Source organism: Rhinolophus sinicus, chromosome 14 (assembly GCF_057876585.1).
Source record: "Rhinolophus sinicus isolate RSI-liver-muscle chromosome 14, RSI-T2T, whole genome shotgun sequence".
NCBI lineage: Eukaryota > Metazoa > Chordata > Mammalia > Chiroptera > Rhinolophidae > Rhinolophus > Rhinolophus sinicus.
In genome coordinates, this window is record NC_142514.1 from 174,119,473 (window position 1) to 174,144,997 (window position 25,525).

Consider the following 25,525-nt stretch of genomic DNA (forward strand, 5'->3'; position numbering starts at 1 on the left):
GATAAGATGGTAGCTATAAATTCAAATACATCAATAATTACAAGGCATTTTTATGGACTAAAAGATGGAATAATAAATCACGCAAATTCTACCTAAAGAAGGCTGTTGTTGCTGTATTGACATTACACAAAATGAACTTTAAGGCAAAAGTATTACAAGGGTAGACAGGCCACTTCGTAACGACAAAAGGTTCAGATCATAAATTGAAATATCTAACAATTTTAGAATTGTGTGTACCTTAAAAACACAGTCTCAAAATCACAAGGAAAAAGTGACAGAATCACATAGGGAAATAGATAAATCAGTCTATCCACAATTATAGTGTGAAGTCTTTAACATGCCTTTCTCAGTAACCATTAAAATAAACAGATTTTTTTTAAGACAGGAGACATATTTGACCAATATGTTTAACTTGACTGGATGGACATACGTAGCCCACTATTCCCAATGACTGCAGAAGACATATTCTTTTCCATCATTGTCCCCAGGCTATAGCTAAGACGCTGAGGCTCAGGGAAGTTTTCTGATTTGTCCAGCAAAATGCAGTGGAACAGAGTCTCAAGGTGAGTCTCTTGTCCCCTAAATTACTAATTTTCTACTCTTCCCGAATGGTTCTAAATTTCTCCCGCTCCCTTCCAGTGCAAAGGCCTTCGTCCCAAAGCCACATCTGGCTTCCCAAAGCCAGCCCAAGGCCAGGGTGTGGTACTACCAAGGAAGGAAGAAAGCAGGGAGCAAGGCCAAAAGAAGGCATTGTTGTCTGAGGCCATTATGCTAGAATTTACCAGAGGAGGAAGCCTCCAATAATTGAGTGTGGTTTGCTGGCTGTCCCCCACATCCACTAGGGAGCTCAAAGATTCAGGTTTGAGGAAACTCAACATCCTTCATCACCTTTAAGAGGAAGAAGACATGCTGGGCCCCAATCCTAAAAACGGTCCTTTCTGAATGGAAAAGAAGCATAGCTGCAGGTGCCTTAAAGGGGGCAGAAAGGCCAAGTTCATCTAACCTAGAGGTGGTGGCTGGGCCGCTGGCTTGAGACCACCCTAGGAAACCATTTCCACAGAAAGTTAGACAATCTTGAGAATGTGGCCAAAAGATGGCAGGTCAACTCAGCCAACTTCTACCCCTGATTGTGAGGGGTAGTGAGACAGGTTAGTTAATAGGTAGTTAGTAGGTTGCTAGGTAGACAGGGGCGTCCCTGGTGGAATAAACAAAAAAGCAGCCATATCCTGAAACTCCAGGCCCTCGAATGTCTCCTTTACTCTAGGACAGAGACATGGGAATATGCCTTAAGGTTAATAGATAATCTCAAATTCTGGCCGAACAAAGGAGTAGGTCTGATAGATAGGAATGGGTTGGTTCGTTAATCCCTTCAGGATGAGCAAACAGGAAAAAACCTAATAGATGAATTCTATTAGAAGGCTCCAGCCCCTTCCCCAAGCAGGCAGGGGAAAATGTAAAAGTAAAAGCCTTTTGCCTCCATCACTGGGCACCGCCATTCAGGACCCCCTCCCGCTTGGGAGCTGCAACCTCTTCTCCTGCCTCTAATAAACTATCCTCTTTTAAAACTTTTTGCCTCTCCTGGGTCCGTGTTTCCACTCTTCAATCTCACGAGACATGATTCCGGCCCGCACCCAGAAACTGCCGGCAGATTCAACATCACCTACATCACCAGGAGCCTACAGGTATCTTTCTGTGGGCAGGTTGGCTTGTCCCTGTGCTAACTGGCCATTCTGTGGGCGTTTCTGGCTACCCCCCTCTTCTCTCCCTCTAGTTAGTCTTCGGTTCTAGGCCTTGGCAGATAAGGGCTCTGGGCCATTTCAGTACATTGGTAGCAGTTCAAATTAGAAGAGCTCACACACATTCATACTCCAAAAATATGCATTCATTCAACAAATGTTCATTGAGCAGCTATCATACTCCAGACACCTTGTCAGGAACTGTAGGCAAAATGATGATGATAGTGATAGCAACATACTGACCAGCACTTATTGAACGCACCCTATGTGCCAATCACCATACCGTGCGTCTTAGGCAGTTTTTAGAGTCCTTCTCTGAGGTAGGTACTATAATGATTATTTCTGTAGAGATAATAAGGACGTGGGGACTCAGAAAGGTTAAGTGATGTACCCAAGGTCGTGCAGCAACTAGTGGCAAAGATGGGACTGGAAGCTAGAACCATGCTTTTTATCACAATTGTTCCCTAGATGAGTAAGGTGCTACTGCAGTTACAAATCATCAGAAGGTGGCAACTCCCAGAAGCAGAAAATACAACTCAAGGGAGGCAGGCAGGGTAGGCAGATCCAAGGTTTAGATGGAGCACGTCGCGGCTCTGTGAAGCCTTGGTCATTGTTCTGGGGGTGCCCTGGGCAGTCAGGCTGCAGGCCCCCAGACCAGCTAAAGCCTCAACTTGATCGTCGGTCTCCCAGCTGCACCTACACACACACACAAAGCCCATCTGGTGACCACTCAGCTCTGACTGCAGCGACACTCCCCACGAGTCCCAATCGTGAATGCTGTCTATGAGGACCCTATTCCAGCCTGTTTCCCAGCCCTCAGGAAACAGGAGTTGGTGTGTTTTCTCAGTGGCTCTGTGAAGGGGCTTCTCCCACATCTTTTCCTTCGCAACAAGGAAAGGCATTCCATCAGGGACAAATTCTCCCCCAGGGCAGGCATGAGCCAGGAAGGGCAGGTTTGTTCTGGACAATACCCTCCGGGATGATAGGAAGTGGAGCCCAGCGAGCAACCCAGAGCCCCAGGGAGGTGGGGCTGTGAAGCCATCGTGTCTGCTGTTGACGAGGAGTGAGCAGGTGGGAACACACAAACAGAGGAAGCCTGTGATGAGAAGAACTGACTGGACACAGTCCCTAGAGCCTCAGGTGTGAGAGGAGCCCTGAGTGTGGGGACAAGACCAGGAAGTTACGCCTTAGGATCCAAGCCACGGAGGAGAGGAGCTGCAAACAGAAGAGATGGGGGCGGGGCCAGTCCTGCCTACATGGGTCTCTGACCACCATTTCCTGGCAAGAACAAGCACCTCTGGGTCAGCAGGAAGCAGCTGCTATTAGAGGTGTGACTATTAGGAGGAGGAAGCGGGCTTTGTAAACTGTGGAAATTCTGTACACGTGTTTTTTTCATTTGCTATTATTCCCCTTCAGAGGGTTAACTTTGGAAACTGTAACAAGGGGCAAGGCAGGTGAGAGTACTGCAACAAAGAACAGGAAAGCCAATATCAGTGTGGAATTAGAAAGAATTTTTGACTATGGGTGTGGGGTGGGGGAGGATGGATGTGGATTCTTGGAACAAAGCTTGGCTACACCCCCCATAACTTGTCGGAAACAGCCTGGGAGACATTAGCTGCCTCAGGTCTCATTTAAATCTCTAAGGGGCCTTGCCCAGTCCGTAGAAGACCCAGGACAAGGAACTTATTTTATCAGGTGGGGAGCACCTGTTTTACCCATCCTTTTAGTCATTCAACCAGTGTGTATTGGATACCTATTGTGTGCCAGGGCCTGTAATAAAAAGTGTGATTACAACTGTGGTAAACACCATAAAAGAGATGTACCTGTCAGAAGGGTCTATAATGAAGATATGTAAGTTATATAATAAGTATATAAGGGCCTAGAAGCAGGATAACAGAGCTGGTAAAACCAAGGAAGGGTTGATAATGAAGCTAACTTCCAAAGGATGAGTGGACATTAATTAGGTAAAAAGGGGAATCGAAGTAACCCAGGCATAAGGAACGGTCTGTGTAAAGATCCTGAAAAGAGATAGAGAATGGCTTGTGTATTGGTCAGCGTTTGCTGCGTAACAAGTCACTCCAAAACTTTAGCGGCTTAAAACAACAATCACTTTTTTTAACCCACAATTCTGTGAGTCAAAAATCTGGCTGGGTTCAGCCAGGCAGTTCCAACAATCCAAGTAAAGTCATAGCTGATCTTGGCTGGGACTCGCTTATGCATCTGTGTCAATTGCCAAGTCAGTGAAACTTGGCATTCAGTGAAGACAGTGGCTGACCATTGGCTGGGGCTCTTTGGTTCTTCCCCTAATGATCTGTCATTGTCCAGCCAGCTACCCTGTCTTCCTTCATAGGATAGTTAAAGGCTTCCACAAGGCAGCCAAAACGGACAACCTCAGAAGCTCAGGTATTTTCCATGTCCACATCCATTACTCTTGCTATCTTCCCATTGGCCAAAGCAAGGTACATGGCTAAGCCCAGAGTTAGTGTGAACAAATTGAGGGCAGTAACTGCAACAATCTACCTCAGTGTGTTCAGGGAACTGAAAGAAAACAGGAAGACTAGAGAGTGAAGAGTAAAGGGGAGCATGACACAGGCAAAGCTAGAGGTGAGTGGGAGCCAGGACATACAAAGCCTCCAAGAGCACCCTAAAAGCAGGCAACACCTCTGGTTTCTGATCCTCTATCTTGTGGTTTTGTTCAGCGTAAATAAATCCCTTGAAGGATGAACTGCCCTGGGTGTCCTAATAAAATGGATTTTCCAAGTTTGAGAAGCTGAGGGGAGGATGTGGGACATGGTCTACCTCCTACATGCCTGCCCTCAGCCCACACAGCTGTAAATGCCCCACACCTTTCCCCCTCTGTGCCTTGGCACCTGCTTGTCCTCGGTTGGTAACAATCTTCTCACATCCTGCACAGAACAAGGTCCTACCTCCCCAGCACTCAATTCAGGCACCACCACCACAGAGAAGCCCTTCTCTAAGTCCCAAGACCAGGGACATATCAAATGACACCATGAGGGCTAGGGAATAAGCCTGTGACTTATAGTGGCCTTGTGGTTTCTAGAATCAAGTTGATGCAAGGCCCACGTGGTACATACCTGTGGGCACAGTGCTTCACCCACACTGTAGCCGTCTTTTTATCTGTCGTCCCCCACCGCCACCCCAACTAGACTGTCTTTCTTGAAGGACTGCCCATAACCCCAGGACCTACACACACAAGTCAGAAATACTGAATGAATGCATGAATTCCTTCACTAACCAGGACTTTCCTCTGAAAGCCCCAGCCAGCATTATTAAAGTCTCCTGTCATAGCAGTTGAAGGAATGGTGTCTTTCCAGCTAGGCCAGGAGCTCCAAGGTCTCCCAGTTTCCACATAAAGCCATCCACTCAGAGGAGAGAAGCCCCCTGGCTCTGGAACAATCCAAGGCAGGGCAGTGGTAGAGTGAAGAGAAGGGGCTCCTTAGGAGACGAGTGTCACAACATCATTTACTGTAACAGAGAAAGAACCAACCAGCTGTGGCCTCCATTGGAGCACGTCTTCCCTAAGTGCTAGAACAGCTGACCGGGGCCCTGAGGGAGGCACTGGTCACCTGGGCACTGATACCAGGAAGCCAACTTATAGGTTGGGTCACTCACCACGAGCTGGAGAAGCAGTGCCTGTGAACCAGAGGCCGAGAAGGGGGCACCAAAAGCTTCCTGGTCTTGAAACAGGAGGGTTTAAATCATACTATCTCCCTTTTGCAGAAAAGAAACCTGAAGCCCAGAGAGATAAACCTTTAACCCATTGGCCACTTTAACAGTCATGACCCCTCAGATAAAAGACTACATTTCCCAGCTTCTTTTGCAGCTAAATGTGACCACATGACCAGGTTCTAGCCTGTGAGACATGAGTGCAAGTAATGTCAATAACTTTGGGATTTTGCTCACAAATGACAGTGGTATGCCTTCCTGTCTCCCTCCTTTCCTCCTTACCACTGCCCGGTGAGCTATCTTGGACCCTTTAGCCAAGGGCAACACTTTAGAACAAGGGAGCAGCAACAACATGGAAAGAGCAAGGGCCCCTGATATCTGGGCACATAACGTGGGAGCCACCACAGCACAGCAGCCCTGACCAGCTTACGCCTGCATGCACTGCTAAGTGAGAATGAAACACAATAGCCTGTTTTGATTAAGCTACTATTTTCTGAGGTATTTGCTATAATGGCTGACTCTATATCCTCCTGACTCATATAACATAGCCCAGGACCAAGTCTCAGAAAGCCCAGGACTACTGGGGCTGCCTAAATCCAGGCACTGTCACTGTCCCAGGACAACAGAGCTGTGACCTCTACCACAGAGGCCAGCTGTTTTCTTGAAACAAGAAAAGAGCTAGGGAAGTTGCTTGAAGGAAGTTGCTAGATTGCCAAGAATGGGAAAGGAAATAAGCATGTCTGATACTGCGCCAATGTAGACACCAGGACATCTACAGTAGTGGTGAAAATACTGAACTACCTCCAGGCCAGCTGATAAGTAGCCACTGCCCTGAACCAACCCATCCCGCGAATGTTCCCCCTCCCCAGCTATCCTTGCCCCAGACCCAACAATTAAAGGGGTAACACCTGGCATAGGAATGTGTCACAGGACTTCTTCCTGACCTCTGGACATTGATGCAGCAAACCACACCACTTGTTACATTTTGAGTATCACCCCTGGCTATAAATATTTTGAACATCACCTGCCTGGTCTCAACTGAATGGAGGTGAAACCCTGAACTCAGTGTGAAGGGTGATGAGGATGACATGAGTTCTGAAAGGCAGAGAGTAGTCATGGACTCCCCACCACCACCCCCTCCTTCTCTCCTCCCCAAAGCCAGAAACACCTAGACCCCACTGTGGCCTGCCCTCACCCATTCGGAATGTCCCACAATCACACCCAGATATTATTGCACTCTTTTATTTACAGAAAACACAGATAAAGCATTTCAATGTTCATTTAGCAAACTGATCCACTCTTTTTCTTTTTGGCACAAAGAAATATCACAGATGGACCCCAAGATCAATCAGAAATCCATAAGATTTATCAGCCATCACTGGTCCAGGGGCAGCCACAAGACTCAGACAGACAGACAGACAGCATCGCCACAGTCTGGAAAAAATAAACAAGGTCCATATTCACCTCACAGTAAAAACCTGCTCACCGACAGGCAAGGGCAGGCAGGAGGGAGCAGTTTTTCTACTCCAAAGGGAGCAGTGGGCAATGGGGGCAGGATGCAGGATGAGGAGGGATAGACACCATTCATAAATCAGAGAGAGGTGGCCTTTTTGTTTTGAACCTCTTACCTTGTAGAAGTAAGACAGTGCAAAAACTACTATACCCTGACCACTCATCCATTCGAAAAGCTTCAGAAGTCATGTGGTTTGAGGTGTCTCTCCTGTGGGTGTCTGTGTGTGTGTGTGTGTGTGTGTGTGTGTGTGTGCGCGCGCACGCACGCACGCGCGCACGGATGTGAAGGTGTGAGTGTGGTGCTTGTAAACATTGTCACCATCCACGCAGAGACCCAATGTCCATGTGTCTGAATGGGGTAGAGTGGGGACTGTACCCCACTTCCCTCCCCCTCTGCCCCAGTGATTCCTGTCCAAGACATAGTGCAAATTTCAGAGATAGAAGAGGCAGAAGGAAGTGGGGGGTGGGCAAGGGGCAGGAAGGACGCAAAGACAGGGAGAGAGAGGGAGGAGGAAATAAGGCAACAGTTAAAAACGGTCCATTTTATCAAAACCAACACCATGTGCCCCTCACCCCCACCCACGGAGCCCCCGTCACGAGAAAGGGCGGAAGTCCCGTTCCTCCACCAGACTGATGGAGGGGTTCTTGAGCTCCTCCTCGGAGGCGGCCATCCTGTAGCCCAGCTGCGCCAGCACCCGCTGACAGGCGTTCTGGGCGAAGGCCACGATGTCATAGGAGAGGCGGAAGCGCCACTTCTCGGCCGTGGCCGCCGAGTTGCGCACGGTGCCGTATTTGTGCTTGCCTAAGGTGGGGTCACCCTGCGTGTTGTTCTGGATCCAGCGGGCCACGTGGCTGTCCAAGGGGATACCCAGGAACCCGTAGATCTCCTCCGTCTTCTTCATGGGGTTCCTGGCCAGGTCCTCATAGCGCACTAACATGTACTTGCCTTTGAGCCACGGGGGCCTCGTGAGACCGGTGGACACGGAGTTGGAGAAGTCCTCGCACACCGTGGTCAGCTGTGTCACATCCAGGTTGTAGGGCTTCCTCCCGGTGCCGTACCAAAGCCGCCAGAGCCGATATGTGTCGCGGAAGGTCTCGCTGCGCGAAGCCAGAATGCCACGCGGGTCTCGGACCAGCTGGATGACCTTGAGGTTTAACCGCGGATCTTCAACCAGGGCCCTCAAGTCGTTCACCTCGGGCACCCGCACCGTCTTGATGGCCACGTGGCTGCGCTCACGACAGGCCTCGGCGGCCAAGGTCAAATTCAGCAGGCCGCACTTGCGCACACAGTCGCCCTCCTCCAGCACCAGGTCGGCGGGGCCCCGAGGGTCGCACACGGGCCGAGAGCACAGCACCCTGCTGGCCCCGCGACGGAAGATCCTGTCGGTTGTGTGGTTGACAGGCGGCGGCTTGATGTAGTTCTCCAGGAAGTAGAGGTCACAGTCATAGAGGCTCCTCAGGAGATCCCGGCTGGCGCCCAGCATGACCCGCCGGTCCGCGGGGCTCTTGCCCTGGGTGAAGCGAGGAATGAGCGTGTTCTGGACGTGATAGAGGGGCTCGAACAGGTAGAAGACATCCAGGTGCTGGTTGAAGAGCTGGCCCACGAAGGAGGAGCCGCTGCGTGTGGTGGCCAGGATGAGGATGTGGGTCTTGCGGGAGAGGTTATAGGCGAAGGTGGGGCCCTCTTCGCACAGCCGCTCGGCCAGCCCCGCCTCGGCCAGCCCCGGGCAGGTGTGGAAGGATTTGGCGGTGAAGGTGCGGATGGCCGTGTACTGGATGGCAATGGAGGCCAGGGCTAGGAGGAGGACGGCCTTCCAGGAACATTGCATGGCTGGGCACCGTCATGGGGCTGTTTCTCCACCTTGCAAGGTCTGCAGGCAAAGACGGGCAGCGGTCAGGGGGCAGCTGGGCTTGTGGGTCTACAGGGGGCCCAGGGCTCAGTCATGCACCTAAGGCCTGAGCAGCTTCTACAGTAGACTTCACCATTCTCTGGAGGGTCCCAGGAGTTACTGGGGACTGAACAAACTGATTCCCTGTACCCCGTTCCGCAGGGTTTAACGTACAAACATACAGAATGCTGCAGGGGCCTCCCAGCGGGACTCTCAGTTCCTTAGTGGGGCCCTAATGGGCAACAAATTCACTTTCCCAACTCCCACACATAGGGAGTGACCAGTTCCTGCCGTTAGCCATTCCCCTGTCACCGCCTGTCACCCTGCCGTCATCTCCTGGGTCCACCTGCATCTTCTTTCACCCCTGCGAGCTGACCAGTTCCCCATGTGGTCATCTTTCCTCCATCCACGGTTCACCCGCAGGAGGAAGAAGAGTCCATGTCCATTCCTTGCTACCTAAGCCTGCGTGCAGTAAGGACCCTGACACACTGGGAGTCCGTGGGCTGCCAGCATCCACGCACCCATGCCTATTGGGCCAGAAAAGGTGGCCAACTGTGTCAAGCACCACCACCCCCCAAATTATGGATGCAGGTGACCAACTTACTCCAGATGAGGACTACTGGGGCCCCAAGGGTCTCTAAAGAGTCAAATGGCCCAAAGCAGAGACAAGTCCAGGGTCTGCTGAGAAGCATCCCTTCCCAGGCCCCAAGGTCCTCCAGAACTTGCTCCCGGCCACAGGGGGAAGGAGTCCAGGCCATGGAGCAGATGGCCCCCACTGACAGCCGAGCAAACTGGCCTTCCAGGTCCCCCACCCCAGCCAGTCCTCGAGGGTCTCCACCCTTAGGCCTTCAGCCCCTTCTGTCCACAGGGTGAGCCCAGGGACCCACCTGTAACCCAGAAATGGCCCCAGAGAACCAGGAAGGACAGAGAGGAGAGAGAGGGGTGGGGGGGAAAGGGGCACCTCAAGGAAAGCTGGGGGGATAGGGAGGGCCCCCAGAGAGCAGGAAACGCTGAAGGGTATGCCCAGGGTTCAGGGCAGGGAGCCAACCTGAGCTCCTGGAAGTCCCCCAAGTGAGGTTACTTCAGCTACCAGGTCCCGGGGAAGGGCTGGGACTGCTCCAAGAGCGAATGCAGGGAGGGCGCCACCACTCACCAAAGAGGGGCTGCTCCGAGGAGGGAGTCCACAGCCACCAGGTCTCCTGGCCTAGCTGGCAGTCTCAGCCTGTGCAGTAGGCAGCCCTGTGGCCAGCAGACTACAGGGAGACAGGGAGAGGAGGGCTTCTGAGGATGAGGATGGACTCCTACCCCTTCTTTCCTGTATTCTGTGCCCCACTGCCTTCCTCTAGGGCTGCGTGATGAGGGCTCTGCCTGCTCTCCCAGATCTACCCAAATAACCCAGTGCCATCTCTGATGCCCTGGATCCAGCCCTCTGAGTCTTGGGCTACATCCCACCCCCTCCACCCACCTCCCCAACCCAGACCCTCCTAACAAGCCACAATCCCTCTGCTCCCACCAGACCCAGTGGGCAGAGGGAGCTGGCAAGTCTGTACCCCCAGCTGCCCAAGACTTAGTGCCACACACAGGCAAATACCCCAGTAAGGCAACCCCCACCCACCACCCAAGGATGCTGCAAAGAAACCCACTGGCCACAAACACCCCCAGGCCTAGCTATCTCTGTTCAGCTCTAGTGACCAACTGACCCAACCAGCCCCAGTGCTCAGCCTCCAACAATGCAGCAAAGTGTCAGAGTCAAACTTATCCCAGAAAATTGGGCCAGAGCACAACCCCAATTTGTTCTGCATTTGAAATCAACACAACAGGCTGACCTTTCAAAATTCACCTTGTTCAGGAAGGGTTTAGGGGAAGTCAACAAGGGCAGTGGGCCTCACCCCACACCTCCAGGTGGAAATGGCAGCTCAGTCGTGACAGCCCAGATGCTGAAACCCACAAGGAAGGGACATCCAGGGAGGGAGGTTCGTCTTCCAAGCACACTGGAGAAAGGAGACTGGCTACCTGAAACTCAAAGCAAAAGTGGACCAGGGAGCATTCCCGACCTTCATGCTCTCTGTGGATTCTAAGTTAAAACAAGATCATAGCATTATTTTGGTTAGCTAAAGTACTATTTCCAGAGTACTTCCTAAGTGCTCCACCCTTTACCTGTGTGAGCTTGTTTATTGCTCGCAAGAACTTTATGTGGAAACCAGTATATGCTCCATTTCACAGATGAGAAAGTTGAAGCACAGAAGTAAAGTCACCTGCCTGAGCTTACCTGCCTGGTGTAGCCCACATCTAGCCAGTTCCCCAGAACCCATGCTCTTTCCCTTTAATATGTGACTTTCTGTTCCTCCCGCTTGCTTGCACTTGGTCTTCAAACATGCTTTCGATTACTGTCCCCAGACCATTTGTGATAGGACGCGAGAGAGACTGGGCATTACAAGGGGGCGGACAGATGATTTCCAAGGCTGAGAGCATGTTCCTTCCCTTTGCTCTCTGGTCTTGTTGATCTATGGGCTCATGGCTGGGGAGGCAAACTCATGTGCTTTTTGAATATTCTTCCCATGTCCCACTATTTGGTGTGACTTCTTTGGAGGTGGAGTAAGTGGGTCCTCATTTCCCAAATGTGTATCACTACCTGGCTCAGCTCACCCCACTCTCAACACCATGTTGTTCCTTACAACCCCCGGTGGGAGGTCAGGGTCCTCACTCCCATTGTGCAGATGGAGAAATTGAGGCTCAAAAACTAAGCATAGATGCATAAGCAAATAAGAAGTAGCAGAGATTCAAATCCACTGGATCAGATTCTTAGGCCAGTGCTCTGCCCCTACAGCGTCTGCTTAGGGGGGAAGAAACAAAGCTGGAGCAGTCTGCTGACCTTGGGGAGAGGCACAAAGGCTGGGCTGAGAAATCAGTGGGCCCGCTGAGGCTCTGGGGGCTCCGAATCCTGTTCTAAGTATGAAATTCCACTTAGTACCTATAGGAAGTAGTCCCATGTCACCAGGTGTCAGTAAATAGGGGAAGGGCACAGTCTAGATTCTTGGGAACCTCCAATGTGAAGAGAGAAAAGACACAACCCTGATCACACCCCATCCGACCCCTACCTCACCCCATGGCAGCAGAGGATGCTGGGTTGGATGAGGTACTCACCCGCATAAGTGCCCTAAGACAAATGTGAACACCTTTAAAGAACATGTAGTGCTAGGAAATATTTTTACATCATTTAGGCGCCAATTCTTTAGTTGTGGTGCCATTGCATTTGATTGTACTTTCTTTGTATTTATTCACAAACGTCTATCAGATACCCAGCACAAGCCAGACACTGTTCTAGACACTATGGGTAAAATAGCACGAAGGAAGGATCACACTTACTGGGCATTCACGATGTTTGTCCTGGGCATATGCTCCCTTCACAGGCATCAGCTCATCTCGCCCTCATGCCAACCCTGTGAGACTGATGCTGTTATAGCCCCACTTTACAGATAAGGAAGCTGAGGCTCTGCAAGGTTAGATAACTTTCCCAAGCTCACACCCCTAGTGAGGAGCAGAGCCAGGATTCCAGCCCAGGCACTGTGCTCTGGAGTCCATGCTCAAATCCTCCTTCCTCATCCCTATTCCATTCACATTCCACTCCCTTTGGTCCCCACCAAGAGAGGAAACAGAACCCTTACAGAGATTTCATTTAACTGTAGGATTTCAGTTCCAAAACCAGAATTCACCCGGGATTTTCTTTAAAGAGGCATATCCTGAGGGGAGGGCACCATTTCAGTTTCTTCCCTCCACTACCCCTCCTCACCCCCACTCAGAGAAACTTAGGGCAGTATTGGAAGCTGCCACCTTTGCTAATGAATCAGAAGTAACTGAAGCATCTTGATGTTATAAACCCCGAAGAAAGTGGGATTCAGATTCACAAGGCACAGCTCGGGCACCAAGGAGGGGAATGTGTTCAAAAGCCCCATCGCAGGCCACCCCCTGCTCCCTGGGAGGGCAAATCCAGGGCATGGGAACAGGAAGATGGAGGAAGGCAGGCCCTCCTAGAAATGTCCCCACTCTCCTGCCAGCCTGGCAGAGCGGGGGCCAGGGCTGGCCAAGCTTCCTTGGTATGCTAGAGGCATGTGCCCTGAAAACCGGAGGCCCCGGGGCCAGGTCCCATTGTTCCCAGAGGAGCTTTGGCCACTGCAAGGGACTCCTCTGTGCCCTCATCCTCCAAGCCAGACTCTGAGCCCTCCCTAAGCTTCTAGCAGCTTCTGGCATGGCCTCCCTCCACCTCTGGTTAATTGAAATCCATGCAAATCTTAGACTCAGAATCTGTAACTTCTCTTGGAAGGCAGGGGAGTTGGTGAACTCCCAGTCCCAACAGAAAGCTCAGATTTCAGTGTCATCCACCTTAACATTAGGGCACAGATTTAGGGCATGGTAGGGAGTGGAAAACAGCTGTACATTGGAGACATATCATTTAGAGCTAAGAGCTCAAGCCATGGAACACACCCACTTGGCAGCTGTGTGGACCTGTGTGATTCTATGTCTCTGAGCCTCACTTTCCCCACCTGTAAAGTGGGTATAACCATAGTAGTGGTTGTAAGAATTAAAAGACTTAAAGCATTTAGTCAATGTCAGGCATAGAATATGGCACAGCCTCATGCTTGGGACATGGGCTCTAATACCGGCCCCATTGATGGCCAGATTTCTTAATCTCTCTGGGCTTCTGTTTTCTCACCTGCAAACTGGGGATAATTTTAACAAGGCTTTTATGAGGACTAATTCATTAATACAGTGCCTGGCATAAAGCACCTAATAAATAAAGTTACTATGATCATCATTAAATGTCTTGTTTGCTTTTTGTTTAGGAGAAACGCCTCAGAACAAATCACCACTGACTCTGGCAGTGAGGCACACACTCTCCCCGACCACTGTGCCCAGACCTCTGCCAGGCAGACCTCTGCCAGGCAGGCCTCCGCCCACTGCCCCTTCTTCCCTGGCTCCTCTCCCCAGCCCCGGAACTTTCTCATGCTGAGCCTCTGCAGTGGCTTGCCTTCTGCCCTCTAGTGGCCGAATCCTGTAGTGCAGCCGCTTAGCCCTGCGTCTCTGTGTTCAGAATTCCTGGCTGGTTGGCTGCAGCTTAACGTGAGGATGAAGCCAGCGGGAGGTGATGTTGCAGGATGCAGTGAGGTGTGATGATGACACACCCACCCAGGCTGCGGCCTCTGCCTTGGGCACCTCCTCTTCCTCACCACACACCAAGAAGCAAGGAGCAACAGGCAGCCTCACCTCATCCCGTGGGCAGCTTCTCCCTGGTCTCATTCCACCCTGGCAGGGGAAGGAACACTAAACTGAATGTCACAGGCAGGAGTAGCCCGCATTCCCTGCACTTCCCTGGCCGGGTGACCTCACCCCCTGGTCTCTCTGTGCCTTGGTTTTTCCATAGACACAGCAACTCTAAGGACCTCCCAGGTCTGACCACCACGGGGCTTCTCTGATCCCAGGAAGGTCCCATAATCCATTTTCAAGACAGGGCCACACTTGCTGCAGGCAGGGGGACCCTTTTTTGGGAGTTGGAAGACCCCAGTCATCTTCCAAGAAGATACCAGGGCGGGGTATCTCTGTCTCCCACCTCAGCCTGATCCACGGCTGCCCCAGTGGAGCCCAAGAACCAAGGGGCTCTGCCCTCTAACAAGTTAGCCCCACCCTGTCCCCACCTCATCCTCCTCCCGCCCCATGAAATCCCATGCAACCCAGAGCTTTGCTTTTTCTGGGCCACTGACCCCTTAGAGAGATATAATCCCTCTTCCCAGAAAGATCCATTTGTGCCCATAATTTTACACACACAATTAGAAGGCTCCTAGCCCTCCTAAAGCCTGCCCATGGGTGCCCCTTCTCTTCCCCAGAGACCTAACCTGTCCATTGGGTGCACTCTCCCAACCCTAGGATTGTCTTTTCAACTGATTCTATCAGAGAAGGCTCCACAGATGTGTATATACTAATGTGGAGTATTAGTATGTACTTGGGTCATGACTCAACATATATTAAGTAAAAAATGCTAGCGCCAGAAAACATGTTGGCAATAGTATACCAACATTTCTCATTTTTTAACAGCTGACGTGTGTGTATAGATGTAGGTATTTTTATATATGCGTAAACAACCACTGAAAGAACTTGCACTGAACCAGAGGGTAGATGCACCGGAGGGGGGAGCTAGGAGACTGGGGTGGGAGGAAGGTACCATTTCCATTGAGCTTTTCCGTTCACTTTGAGTTTCTTATCTTTGGGGGACAGAGTGAAGCCACCCATGCAAGAACTGGAGGACTAATGAAAGGGTGGAGGCTGAGAATCATTGGCACCTCACTGGGCCAACGATTCTGTCCCCAGGGCAATGCCAGCCAGCTCTCCCCTTTCCCATGTTCAAGGCACCAGGGTCAAAGTCACTACCTTTCTGCTAGCATGGGGCTGTGTCTGCTCAAGTGGGCCACTAAGGACAGCATTCGCCTGGGGCTGCTGAGACAGGGCAGGAGCTGAAAAAGAGCAAGACCTCAAAAGGGACCTGGGCTGTGGGGAGCAGCGCAGGCCTGAGTTGGGAAAATTACTGCCCTCCCCGTTTTTTCTCCCTAAAAAACAGTGTGTGACGCTCTGGGGTGGTAGGGAGAGCAAAGGAAAAAATATCTGAACATCAGATTTCTAACCAGACTTAGCAGTCGGTATGGAGGGGCCCTAACGCTCTGGGGTCCCAGGAACTAGAACGAGGGGCAGAGGAAATGGACAGGGAGGGAGGAGTTGGTGAACAGGCCTCTGGGATGGAGACACAGAAAGGAAATGCTTAATCCCTACGTCTGTAGTAGCCAGCGCTGATCCACCATAGATGTTTGTTTAGTTAAAGCTAAAACACATAAAACAGCAAGGTTTCTTCTTCCTAAGGAAAATGAGGTGATGAAATGAGGCAAGTGGAAAACAAAGATATAAAAGGCTAAAAGAACTAGAAGCCAGGTCAGTGTACAAGAGCCACACCACTTCTGGGCTACACATAGGGGTCAGAGCTATCTGGCAGCCAATGGGAAAAGGGAAATATTTCATTTACATGTTTCATAGGATCCACGAGAGGAAGATTAAAGTATCTGCTCAAAAGATGCCCAGCTATTCCTGATACTGAATTCAGCACCAGATTTCTCCTGAGGGGTCTCCCTGAGAGCCCTGAGCATATACTGACATCCTCAAGACCCCATACCTACAAAGCCCCAGGACAAGTTTCCTGGGTCTGTGTTCTAGAACATCCTTCAAGGTGAGCAGTATGCTAGCACAAAATTCAGCCAAATACCTTCTGGGGAGGTGATCTGAGAGCGTCCAGACTTAGCCTCTGTGGTCAGCCCAGGGGAGATTGGAAGCACCAGTGCTTTTCTTTGGGGTCCTGCCCCATCAACTTGAGACACTGTGAGGTCTATGGACCTGCACCAACACAAACATGGTGCTTATGTATAACCTCTCGAGTCCCTGGGCTGTGGCCTATCTACAGACCCCATGGGCTGAATCACTACGTCCCTTCAGCACCTCCAGTGGGGGCGAGTTCTCACAGTCCTGATACCCAAGAGAAACATGCAAAGAGTGACTGGTCCACCAAATTTTCAGCAGCAGCAGAGCTCCTCAGCTGCCTCTGAGGAGCTCTGGAGTCCTCAGAGCAGGTCACTCCAGTGTCCATGCATGATGACACTGGGGACACCCATGGGTGTCTCAAGCCTCCTTGAGAAGTCAACCCTCATTGTAGCACCAGCCAGGCCTGGATTTGACTCCCGCTGCTGTTGCTTTATAGCTATCAGACCTTGAGCAGAGGACTTAACCCCTACAGGCCTCAGTTGTTCTTATCTATGAAATGGGAAAGACGATCACAGAATCTTTCAAATATTTAGGTTGGGAGACAGAAAGCCGATGAATGCCAATAGCTTAGCACAGTGCTGGTCAGTAGCCAGGAAACAGGAGCCCTGAGAGTGATTTTTAAGGCTACCCTAACCTACAAACAGGCAATCGTGGCCTGCAAATGTTTAAAGAAGTTAAAACAGATGCCACAGTTTCCTCCATTGAAGCTCCTACAGCCTGTGTGCTTAGAGACCCTTGCTGTTCAGGCTACAGAGACCACCTAATGGTCCTGCCCTGGGCCCAGCAGCCCGATCTGAGGAAAGTGTTCCCCCACAGGAGGGAGGTGACTGAGCTCCTGGCACAAGGTCCCCTGTGACCAGCACCTCTTGGGGGAGGGATGAGTCAGAGGGGCCTGTTCCTTCAGGCCGGTCCTACCAGAGCCTGGCCTGTGGAAGGCGGGACCTTTCTGCCCCGACACTGGGCGGAAGTCCTTGGTTTCCTGTCCTCCCTCCCCTCCCCAGCAGCCACAGTCAGAGTCACAAAAGTACGGAGGCCCTACCCCCTGGACACCGAAGCTTGGGCCCATCCTCCTAGATTCAAGGATGGGAAGCCACCAACAGGAGCTCAAACACAGGCAGCTGCTGCTGAAGGAGCAGGGAGGGCATCCATCTTTCCCTGGATCCCCACGTCTCCTGTCTCAAAGCCACCTGCATAAGGCCTAGCTGGCCCCGGGGTATGGGAGAGGGCTGGACATGGGGGAGGCTGGCCTGAGCCTTGGGGCTCTAACTCAGAATGGAGGGGGCTGCAGAAGTGGATGCCCAGAGAGGATCAGGATTCTGGTTGCCATCAAGGGGGTGCTTACTGCAGGCACCACTGCCATCTGTCAGAGATGAGGAGCAGCGAGGCCCAGGTAAGTGAGGGAGCTTGTCCAAGCAGCTAGCCCACGGTCAGGCCAGGATACAAACTCAGCTCCGAGGATCCCCGAGCCCTGGCCCTGCCCACAAAGCTCAAGCCCCCAGGCCATACCCAAGAACAAGAGCACAACCAGCACTTGGAGACCAGAGGTGAGGGGCAGAGAGTACCAGGGCCAAGGTGGCCACCGGGGTCCCTTGCCCTTGGCATTCACCCTGACCCAGACATGGGTTCATCCGACAAACACCTATTTAAGGATCAGGTCCCTGCAGTGTCGGCTGGAAGGATGGGAAGCTGCCCATGGCCTTTCCTGCCTGATTCCCTGGGATGCCAAACAAGTCTGTGCCATCTCACTACTTCCCAGGGGTTCTTCCTCCCCAGCTGAATGACAAAAAGGAAGATTAACACGAAGAAGATATAAGGGGTGTAGACACACCTGGCGCAGTGTCACACCTGATAGCGCAGTAGCCAAAACACACCCTGCTGCCCAATCCAGGGCTCCAGGTCTGGCCAGACAAGCAGAGGGAAGAGTGGGTGGTTTCATGGCCAAGGAGACAGGAACGCTGAGCTCCTATGCAGCTAAGAGGACACCAAAAGATGTCTTTAGTACCACCTGGCCTGAAATGGTCTGGAATGAAGCACAGGGTTTGGGCTCAAGGCCCAGAGAAGGCCCCCTGCTCCCCAAGGCCAAAACTTACCACCAGGCTACAGCTGGTTACAAGGATGCCAGCATGACTCAACCTCTCTCTCCTCTCGCTCCTGAACAAGCAGCATTAAGGAGAGCCACCCATTGGTAACATGACAATCAATGAGTATCGCTGCCCCCACATCAACAGGGACCGCCATAAGAAAACAAAATGGCAGCTACTCACTGAACATACACTTCACAGGTGAGGAAGTGAGGCTCGAGGAGGTTAAGTGATTTGCTCCCACAGCTGGGAAGTGGCCAAGTAGGGCTCTGGATTCAGACTATGGGGTGTTGTGTACGAGGTGCATATGCAGCAAGGTGTTCACATCCCCAAGGTTCTCCCTACAGGTTTCCCTTCCTTCCCCCTCCGACCTCCTAACACTCTTGCTCTGAACCACCCCAAGTAGCTCCCCTGACCCTGTACATACGTCTTAAATGGTTAGCAGCAACTCTTAGCAGAGAGTGAAACACCTTGGATCCTGGGCAGCCTGGCCCTCTCTGAGCCACAGGTTGCCAGGGAGCGGAGACCTTCCCAGGCCAGGTTAACGGCTTGAATGATATCTCCTCACACATAATGCTCTTAGCAAACTGCCTGGTACACGGCAATCAGTCAAGAATACCTTTGAATGTTCACATCCTACTTATCTGTTGTCTTCATCTGTCTGCAAAGTCCATGAAGGAGAGCGCCAAGGGACCCTTCCTTCATCCACCCCCCACTGAAGGGACTCGGCTAAGGACCCTCAGAGCACTGAAGGGACTCAGTGGGCGATAAACAACTTGCTACCCCCCGCAGAGATCCCAAATAGAGAAGGGCTGTGCCCTGTTCCCCATGCCCTAGGAGATGAGTGAGAGCATCCCTACACTTCCAGGCCCACAGCCTTCCAGCTCTAATCAAGGAGCAAACACAACGAGGGAATCTCTAAACATTTAGAAAACGCGGGAACTCTGTGCCCCACGCAGCACCATGGGGATTTATAAAGAACAAATCATGCCTGACAAACTTGATAGCTTTCTTGATAGAATTACAAGACTGGTAGATGAAGGAAATGCAGGCAGGGTAATATATCTTGATTTTTAGCAAAGCATTTGATACATCGCCTCGAGTAATCTTACAAAATTAATTCAAAAAGAGTTGGCCCTAAGCACTTGTCATGTGGCCAAAAGCAGGAGGGGGGCTGGTCCCAAGGGTCCCAGGTGGAGGAGGCAAGCCCAAGCGGGAAGGGGCTGAGGGACCCAGTTTGAGAGTGGGGGCAGGGCTGGCACTGGGTCAGATCTTATCTAACATCTTCATTAATGATCCTGAGAGAGGGAGTAAACAGTCCGTTAATGAAATTTGCAGAGGATATTACATTGGAAGGTGTTATGAACACCAATGAGGATAGCAAAGTGGTCCATAGAGACCTGGGGGAAGAGCCTTGGCAGGAAACTGAGCGTGGGGGGTGGGGGTGGGGAGGTGCTGGCCAGCATCTGGGGCTACCTGGAGAACCAGGGAAGAGGGAAGGGCATCCCCAGGGCTGGTGTGAAGCTTGGAGCAGCCACAGCGAGCTTGGGTTCTGGCCAAACAGGCAACCCCAAGAATCTCAGTTTTCCCACCTGTAAAATAGAAGGGCTGGCAGATATCAAGGATACTTTATAGCTCCGAGAGCTGGTAGGGATGGGAGCATGGAGCCCAGTTCCACCTTGGAGACAACAGTGACACTAAGAGGAGGGGCTGTCTGCAGGCCAGGGAGGAGAGGGCAGCAATGGAGACAAGGGCTAGTGAGGGAGACTAGCTGAGGTATCACTGTCACCCAGAATGTCCCTGAGTCGCTGCCTGAGGCAGGTACTGCTGGGATAAACAGCAGTGGGCAGGGCCCCCTCCCAGGTGGCTAGTGGGAACGGTCTGGAGCCCTGAGCCAATCTAGACCTGTAGGGCGTGCTGGGAACAATTGAACACAGAGGTTTAAGTTGGGGGAAGGAAGGGACGGCAGGGTCTGTTATCTTTCTGGGGAGTTCCTGGTCCCACCTTGGCAGACCATTAGGAGGGAGATGCCTCTCCAGCCAGGTGAACAAGTCTTTCCAGGATCAGGGAAAGTTGCCCCATCTCAATCCCTTCTGTCTGTCCTCAGAGCCTGGACCTCTCCTGGCCTAATCCCAAGGGGGTTGAGGCAGGAAGCTGCCCATCCATCTGGACTTGGCATTGTTCCCACAAGGCCCCTAGACAGGTGGAGTCTGAACAGCAGCCAGGGCTCCCTAGCATGGTTCCAGGCCCCCAACAACCTAAATAAATGCTCCATGGGAAGAAGAAATGGATAGCTGGTGCCCAGCTGGGGGTGTACCAGGGCTGCTGGAGGTGGCTCTTCCAAAGCAGGAGACCAGCCCTGCCAGATGTCAAGACCACCTAGCAGGACAAAGAGGATGGATCCAGGTGAACATACTGGGGGCACTCTTTCCAACCCCCCTGAATTAATAATGACACTTAAAGAACACTTATGGCTCTGTTCAGAGTTCCTCATATTAATGCATTTGACCTTCACAACAGCCCTGTGAGGTAGGTGCTCTTCTCCCCATTTCACAGGGGGAAACTGAGGCATATAGTAGCACTCTGGAGCCTTGGCACCTAGCCAGAAGGCCCATGGGAGAAGCAACAGCCTGCTAAGAGCCACAGAGATAGCTGAGCAGCTTCTGATGGGGGCACCCCGTGGGTGGGGGAAAGGCAGCTCCTCCTTAGGGCCCCCAGAGCTTTGCCCAGCCTCTCCCTGCCCCCCTTGAAGGGAGTTGGTCCAACTCCTGCCACACTTGTGGAGCCCGATTTTTACTATATGTTTCCCTCTCCCCACCGTCACTACACCAGGTCCTCTGAACAAGTCTGTTTCCATGGAAACCATACAGTGACTCAGGGCTTCGGGACCTTCTCTGAACCAGATTATGAATATCAAATGCTCCCTCCCCACACACCAATGCAGAGTGAGTTGGAAAAGTAGAGAGAGACCCACAGTGGGTAAGGGAGGGAGACAGGGATGTGGGCAGGGAGAACGGGGAAGGGGGGTGTCACAAGCCTTGTTCCCCAGTGAGAGCCTGGCATCTGGGCCCCCTGCAGACTCAGTGGTGCACAGCCAGCACACACACACCCCTCCACCAGCACCATCAGCACCAGCCTTCCCATGGATCTAGGGCCCTGAGGGTGAGGTCAGGGAGGTAAGGGGGCCTCACATGGCACAGTGGGCTGAAGGGCCAGGGAGAATAGAAGCTGTCTGCAAGCAGAGCTTGATTTCAGATGCCAAGGAGGAAAACTCTGGCCAAAAGCATTGCAACATTCAGCAAAGAGGGAAATTTGGATTTTAGGGGGGACATGTGCTTCTGCTTTGAGATGAGGCCAGGTGTTAGCCTAAGTGCCAGGTGGGGGGGCGTGGCCATGATTTCAAAGCCAACCCTTCAGGGTTGGGGGGATCATTTGTCCCCCAACCTGGCCTGGCCAAGAGCCACACACCTGCCCTGATTGGGGACAAAAACAGGGAAATTAAAGTTTGCAATGATGGGTTCCTGGCCTCCTGCAGGGGGTTAAAACCCCAAAAGTCACGCCCTCCTTTCCCCAGTAGTTCCCTGAAGACCCAGGAGGGAGGAGAAGAGAAGAGGTTGGAGTCTTGATACCTCCCTGGTGAATCCAATGTGTGAGTCATGACGGTGAGAGCACTTGGAAAAAGAAACAGGGTCATGGTGATGCCTGTCAATGTCCTCAGCTGCTGGGGACTGGAGCCTGGGAACTGCCTGCCCAGGTAAGGGCTCCGCCTGAGACAAGTGGCCCCACCTCGAGGGGAACCCCTGAAGACAGCTACCTGATACCTTGGCCACCACCTGCTTGCCTCTTACACCTACTGGTTCCTTTGGCTTGCCAAAGCAGCTCCCTCCGAGCCAGGGTGCCTACCTCCTGCCCTCAATTCCTAGGTCTCCTCTGTCCCCTACCCCTCCCAGATCTCAGAGAAATGTTTGTCCTTGACTGGACATCCACCTCCCCACCTCCTGCCTCCACCGCTGTGTAAATGGTTTTGCTCACCCTCTGGCACTTGGACTCCCAAGCAGCCCTTCTTTGGAGCCTCCCACTTAGGAGCAGTGTTTTAAGTCCGTGGAGATAACCTGCACCAGAGGTAAGGAACCTAATCCTGGGAAAGGCCAGGTCCCGGACGGGGGGAGGGGACACCCTGTGACTTCAAAAACAGGCCACCAACGTGCCACCCTAAGAAGGACCCTCAGGTCTTACCATTTAACCCCTAGCTTCCCGGCCTGGGCTACTCTGGGCTGTTACTGTGAAAGCAGGCATTGGGTTCCCAGAGCCTAGGAAGGGCTGGTCCCTGCGTCCTACCCAGAGAAGAGCGGGAGGTTGGTTCTGGCTTCCCGTGGGGGGCTTTGCACCATCTGGGGGACCCACCGGGAGCCAGCTCATCGCCAAGTGTTCGGGCGAGTGCGGGAACGGGGCTGGGAGCAGGAAGCCGGGGACAGCCCCCTGCCTCTGGTGCCGTCCTGGTTTGGAAAGTTGGTGCAGGCGTGGGGACCTCAGGGTCTCGAGGCGCCTCAGCAGCCCGGAGCCAGGCAGGCTGCGGGACGGTGAGCCCCGGGCAGCCCCCGAGTGCTCCGCAGTAGAAGGGAGCCTGGCGCCTCGGGGCCGGCGCGCGTCTCAAGTTTGCTGTCCTCCCTGAGTGGGGGCGGGGTGGGCTGGGGTGATCCAGGCACTCACCCGCCACCAGCCCGGAGAGCCCAGTCCTGCGCCCAACATGCTCCTGTCCTCCCCCGGCCCCGCATCGCCCGGAGCGACTAACCCGAGCGGAGGGGCGTCTCCCATAGCTCCCGAGCCCCTCCCGGCTGCTGCGGCGAGTGTCCGCTCCCGCCCGCCCCGGGGCCCGCCGGGCCCCGCCGATACCTGGTCGGGGGCGCACCGGGAGCCGCTGCAGCGCCCAGCGCCGGCTCCATCCTCGGGTCTGGAGTCAAGCTCGCCCCGGGCCGGCAGGCGGCGGCGGCGGCAGTGGCGGCGGCATCCTCCGCCTCCCGCGCCTTCCTCCTCGGCCTCCCTCCTCCCTCCTCTTCCACCGCCTCCGCGCGCCCCTCACGGGCCCCTGTTCATGGCCCGGGGACCAGAGCCTGAGTCGGCTCGGCCGGCGGAGAGCGTTCTCTGGGGCAGGGCACAGGACCGGGGACCCAGAGGTGCCGGGCCAGGGGCCGGGACCCAGAGCGCCGCAGCCCCGGGGGCCGGAGAAGAGCAGCAACCGCAGGCGCCGGAGTCTCACCGAGCGCCTGCCTGCCCGCCTTGAGTCCTGAGCCCAGAGCAGCGGCGGCGGCGGCTACAGCGCGGATCTAGCGGCTGGCGCTGCGGTCCCGGCTCCACCCCCACCCCCCAAGCCGCCCGCCCCTCAGCGGCCGCCCGCCCCCTGCTCTTCTTCACCCCGCCCGCGCGCCCTCGGCTCCCCAAGCCTCCCTGCCCGCTTTCGCCCCCGGCGCCGCCCCAGCCGCCAGCGCTCCGGATACCCCCTCCGCAGGCCGACTCCTGTGCTGGCCCCCACCCACCCCCTGAGGGGGGCCACACCCACACCCCGGGATTTGGAGGATGCAGGCCGCCCACTGACACCTCTCCTGTACCCTCTCTACCTACTCGCCACCGAGGGCGCTCACCGAGGCCCTTCTGCCTGAGTGCCCCTCTCCAGAAGTCCGGCTGGAGCCCCAGCCTGGCCCCAGGCCCAGCTGTCCTCTACCGCTTCCCAAGTCAGAGCAACCAAGGCACGCCAGCGCAACCCAGAACAGGAATCAAACACTTTCGATACCCATATTCCAACACACACCCCTAGGCCATCCACCCCGCCCCCTTTACTTTTCAGGTGTGGAAATGAATCCAGTTGTGCCTCTTGGGCAAGATCAAAGGGTGGCTGAGGGGGGCGTTAGAGTGGATTTGCTGGCGGACCATCTTCCAGGCCTGTCCTCTACCCTGCCCACCCCCTTCCTATCAAACTGCCCTCTTAGGTGGAAATCTGGTGTCACTGCTGTCCTTATGTAGGGAGACCTGGCAGCAGAGCCGGCAGGCTGAGCACCTCAGTCCTTCATTTTTGCATAAATATTGACTGAGCATCTCCCACTGAGCATCTGGATGGGCACCAGGGACACCTTGGTGACAAAACAAATCGACCCCTGGCCTCCCAGAGTGTAGTGGAGGAGCAGGGTAAACAAGTAGAGAACACCATGTCATCAGTGACTCCTGGGCTGGAGAGGACACAGGAAATCCCAGCTCTGCCATCACCTCCAACTGTGCCGGGCTGGTCACCACGGAGGCTTGCTTCCTCACCTGGAAGATGGAGATACTGGTCCTCACCTTACAGGGCTGCTGTTTTTAAAACACCAGACGGAAAAATGCATGTAAAGCACATGATAAGTACTTAATAATTGCACAGCGTTGGTAACTGCTGGCTGATTGGTGTTCAGGGAGCCAGGAACGAACATTCACTCACTCACCCAGAGGGGAATGTGGCTTCTGTGCTCCTCTGGAGGACTTGGAACTCGGGCCATCAAGTCTCTCTCTCTCCACCCAGAACCAGATGGTATGAAAGCCCCTGCTCGCAGGGTCCCACCAGACCAAGTGGTCATTTATCTTGGTCACAATTGCAAATTTGTAATTATCAACCTCCCCCACCACCATTCACCCCGCAGAGGATCCGCATCAAGCCAGTGTGATCCAATGTGCTCCAAACGTACTTTCCTGCAGTGGTAGCAGCAGCCTGGCCCCAGCCCTCCACACACCCGCAACCAGAGTGGTAGTACCAGGCCTCAATTCTACTTCAAGGTCACAAGATCTGTTTCCCCACCTGCCCTCCAAGGAGTGGCAGTGCTCTGAGATGCCTAACAAGAGTGCTGACCTTCCAGAAGCAAGGACTTCGTGTTTCAAAATCCCGTTTGTTCCTCCACAGAAAAGCAACCTCTAACAGCGCAGAGCTGAGCCATCAAAACTTTCCCTTTCACCCAGAGCTAATTCCTCCCCAAGTCTTCAGCCTGGCAAGAATAGTCAGGGTTTAGAGAGCACTTTCTCTATCTCACACTCTCAGATCCCAGTGCCTTATTTTTCAAACTCTGGTGTATTTCAAGTGGAGAGGAGGGAAATGTACATCTGGCTGACATGAAAAGATTGGTGTGGTTGTAATGTAAAGACAGAGTGGAATTTTGATTTTTTTTTTTTTTTTTTTGGAAGAACATTAAACTCTAAAACTAGACAAAAGGCCTGGTCTTGGGAACACAGGGATTCTGTTTCCAGTTTC

At 53.2% G+C, this 25,525-nt stretch overlaps 1 protein-coding gene across 9 annotated transcripts; it reads right to left on the reverse strand.

The window, feature by feature from the left end:
- Window positions 1–6,649: 6,649 nt before the first annotated feature.
- On the reverse strand, window positions 6,650–23,611 carry CHST1 (carbohydrate sulfotransferase 1). 9 transcript variants are annotated; one of them, XM_074336264.2, is made up of 6 exons: window positions 23,152–23,610; window positions 15,245–15,327; window positions 14,087–14,125; window positions 10,665–10,837; window positions 9,978–10,077; window positions 6,650–8,806 (listed from the first exon to the last, which is right to left on the reverse strand). In XM_074336264.2, the coding sequence occupies exon 6, from the start codon at window positions 8,762–8,764 to the stop codon at window positions 7,529–7,531; it is 1,236 nt and encodes a 411-aa protein (XP_074192365.1). In that variant the 5' UTR covers window positions 8,765–8,806; window positions 9,978–10,077; window positions 10,665–10,837; window positions 14,087–14,125; window positions 15,245–15,327; window positions 23,152–23,610; the 3' UTR covers window positions 6,650–7,528. The 9 variants fall into 9 exon arrangements, with proteins under 9 accessions (XP_074192365.1, XP_074192366.1, XP_074192367.1 ...); XM_074336265.2 differs by lacking the exon at window positions 15,245–15,327; XM_074336266.2 differs by lacking the exons at window positions 14,087–14,125; window positions 15,245–15,327 and adding an exon at window positions 22,291–22,370.
- Window positions 23,612–25,525: the final 1,914 nt, after the last annotated feature.

Excerpts from the sequence above, each read along its gene's own strand:
- CHST1 (XM_074336269.2), bottom strand. The coding sequence starts at position 8,764 with ATGCAATGTTCCTGGAAGGCCGTCCTCCTCCTAGCCCTGGCCTCCATT.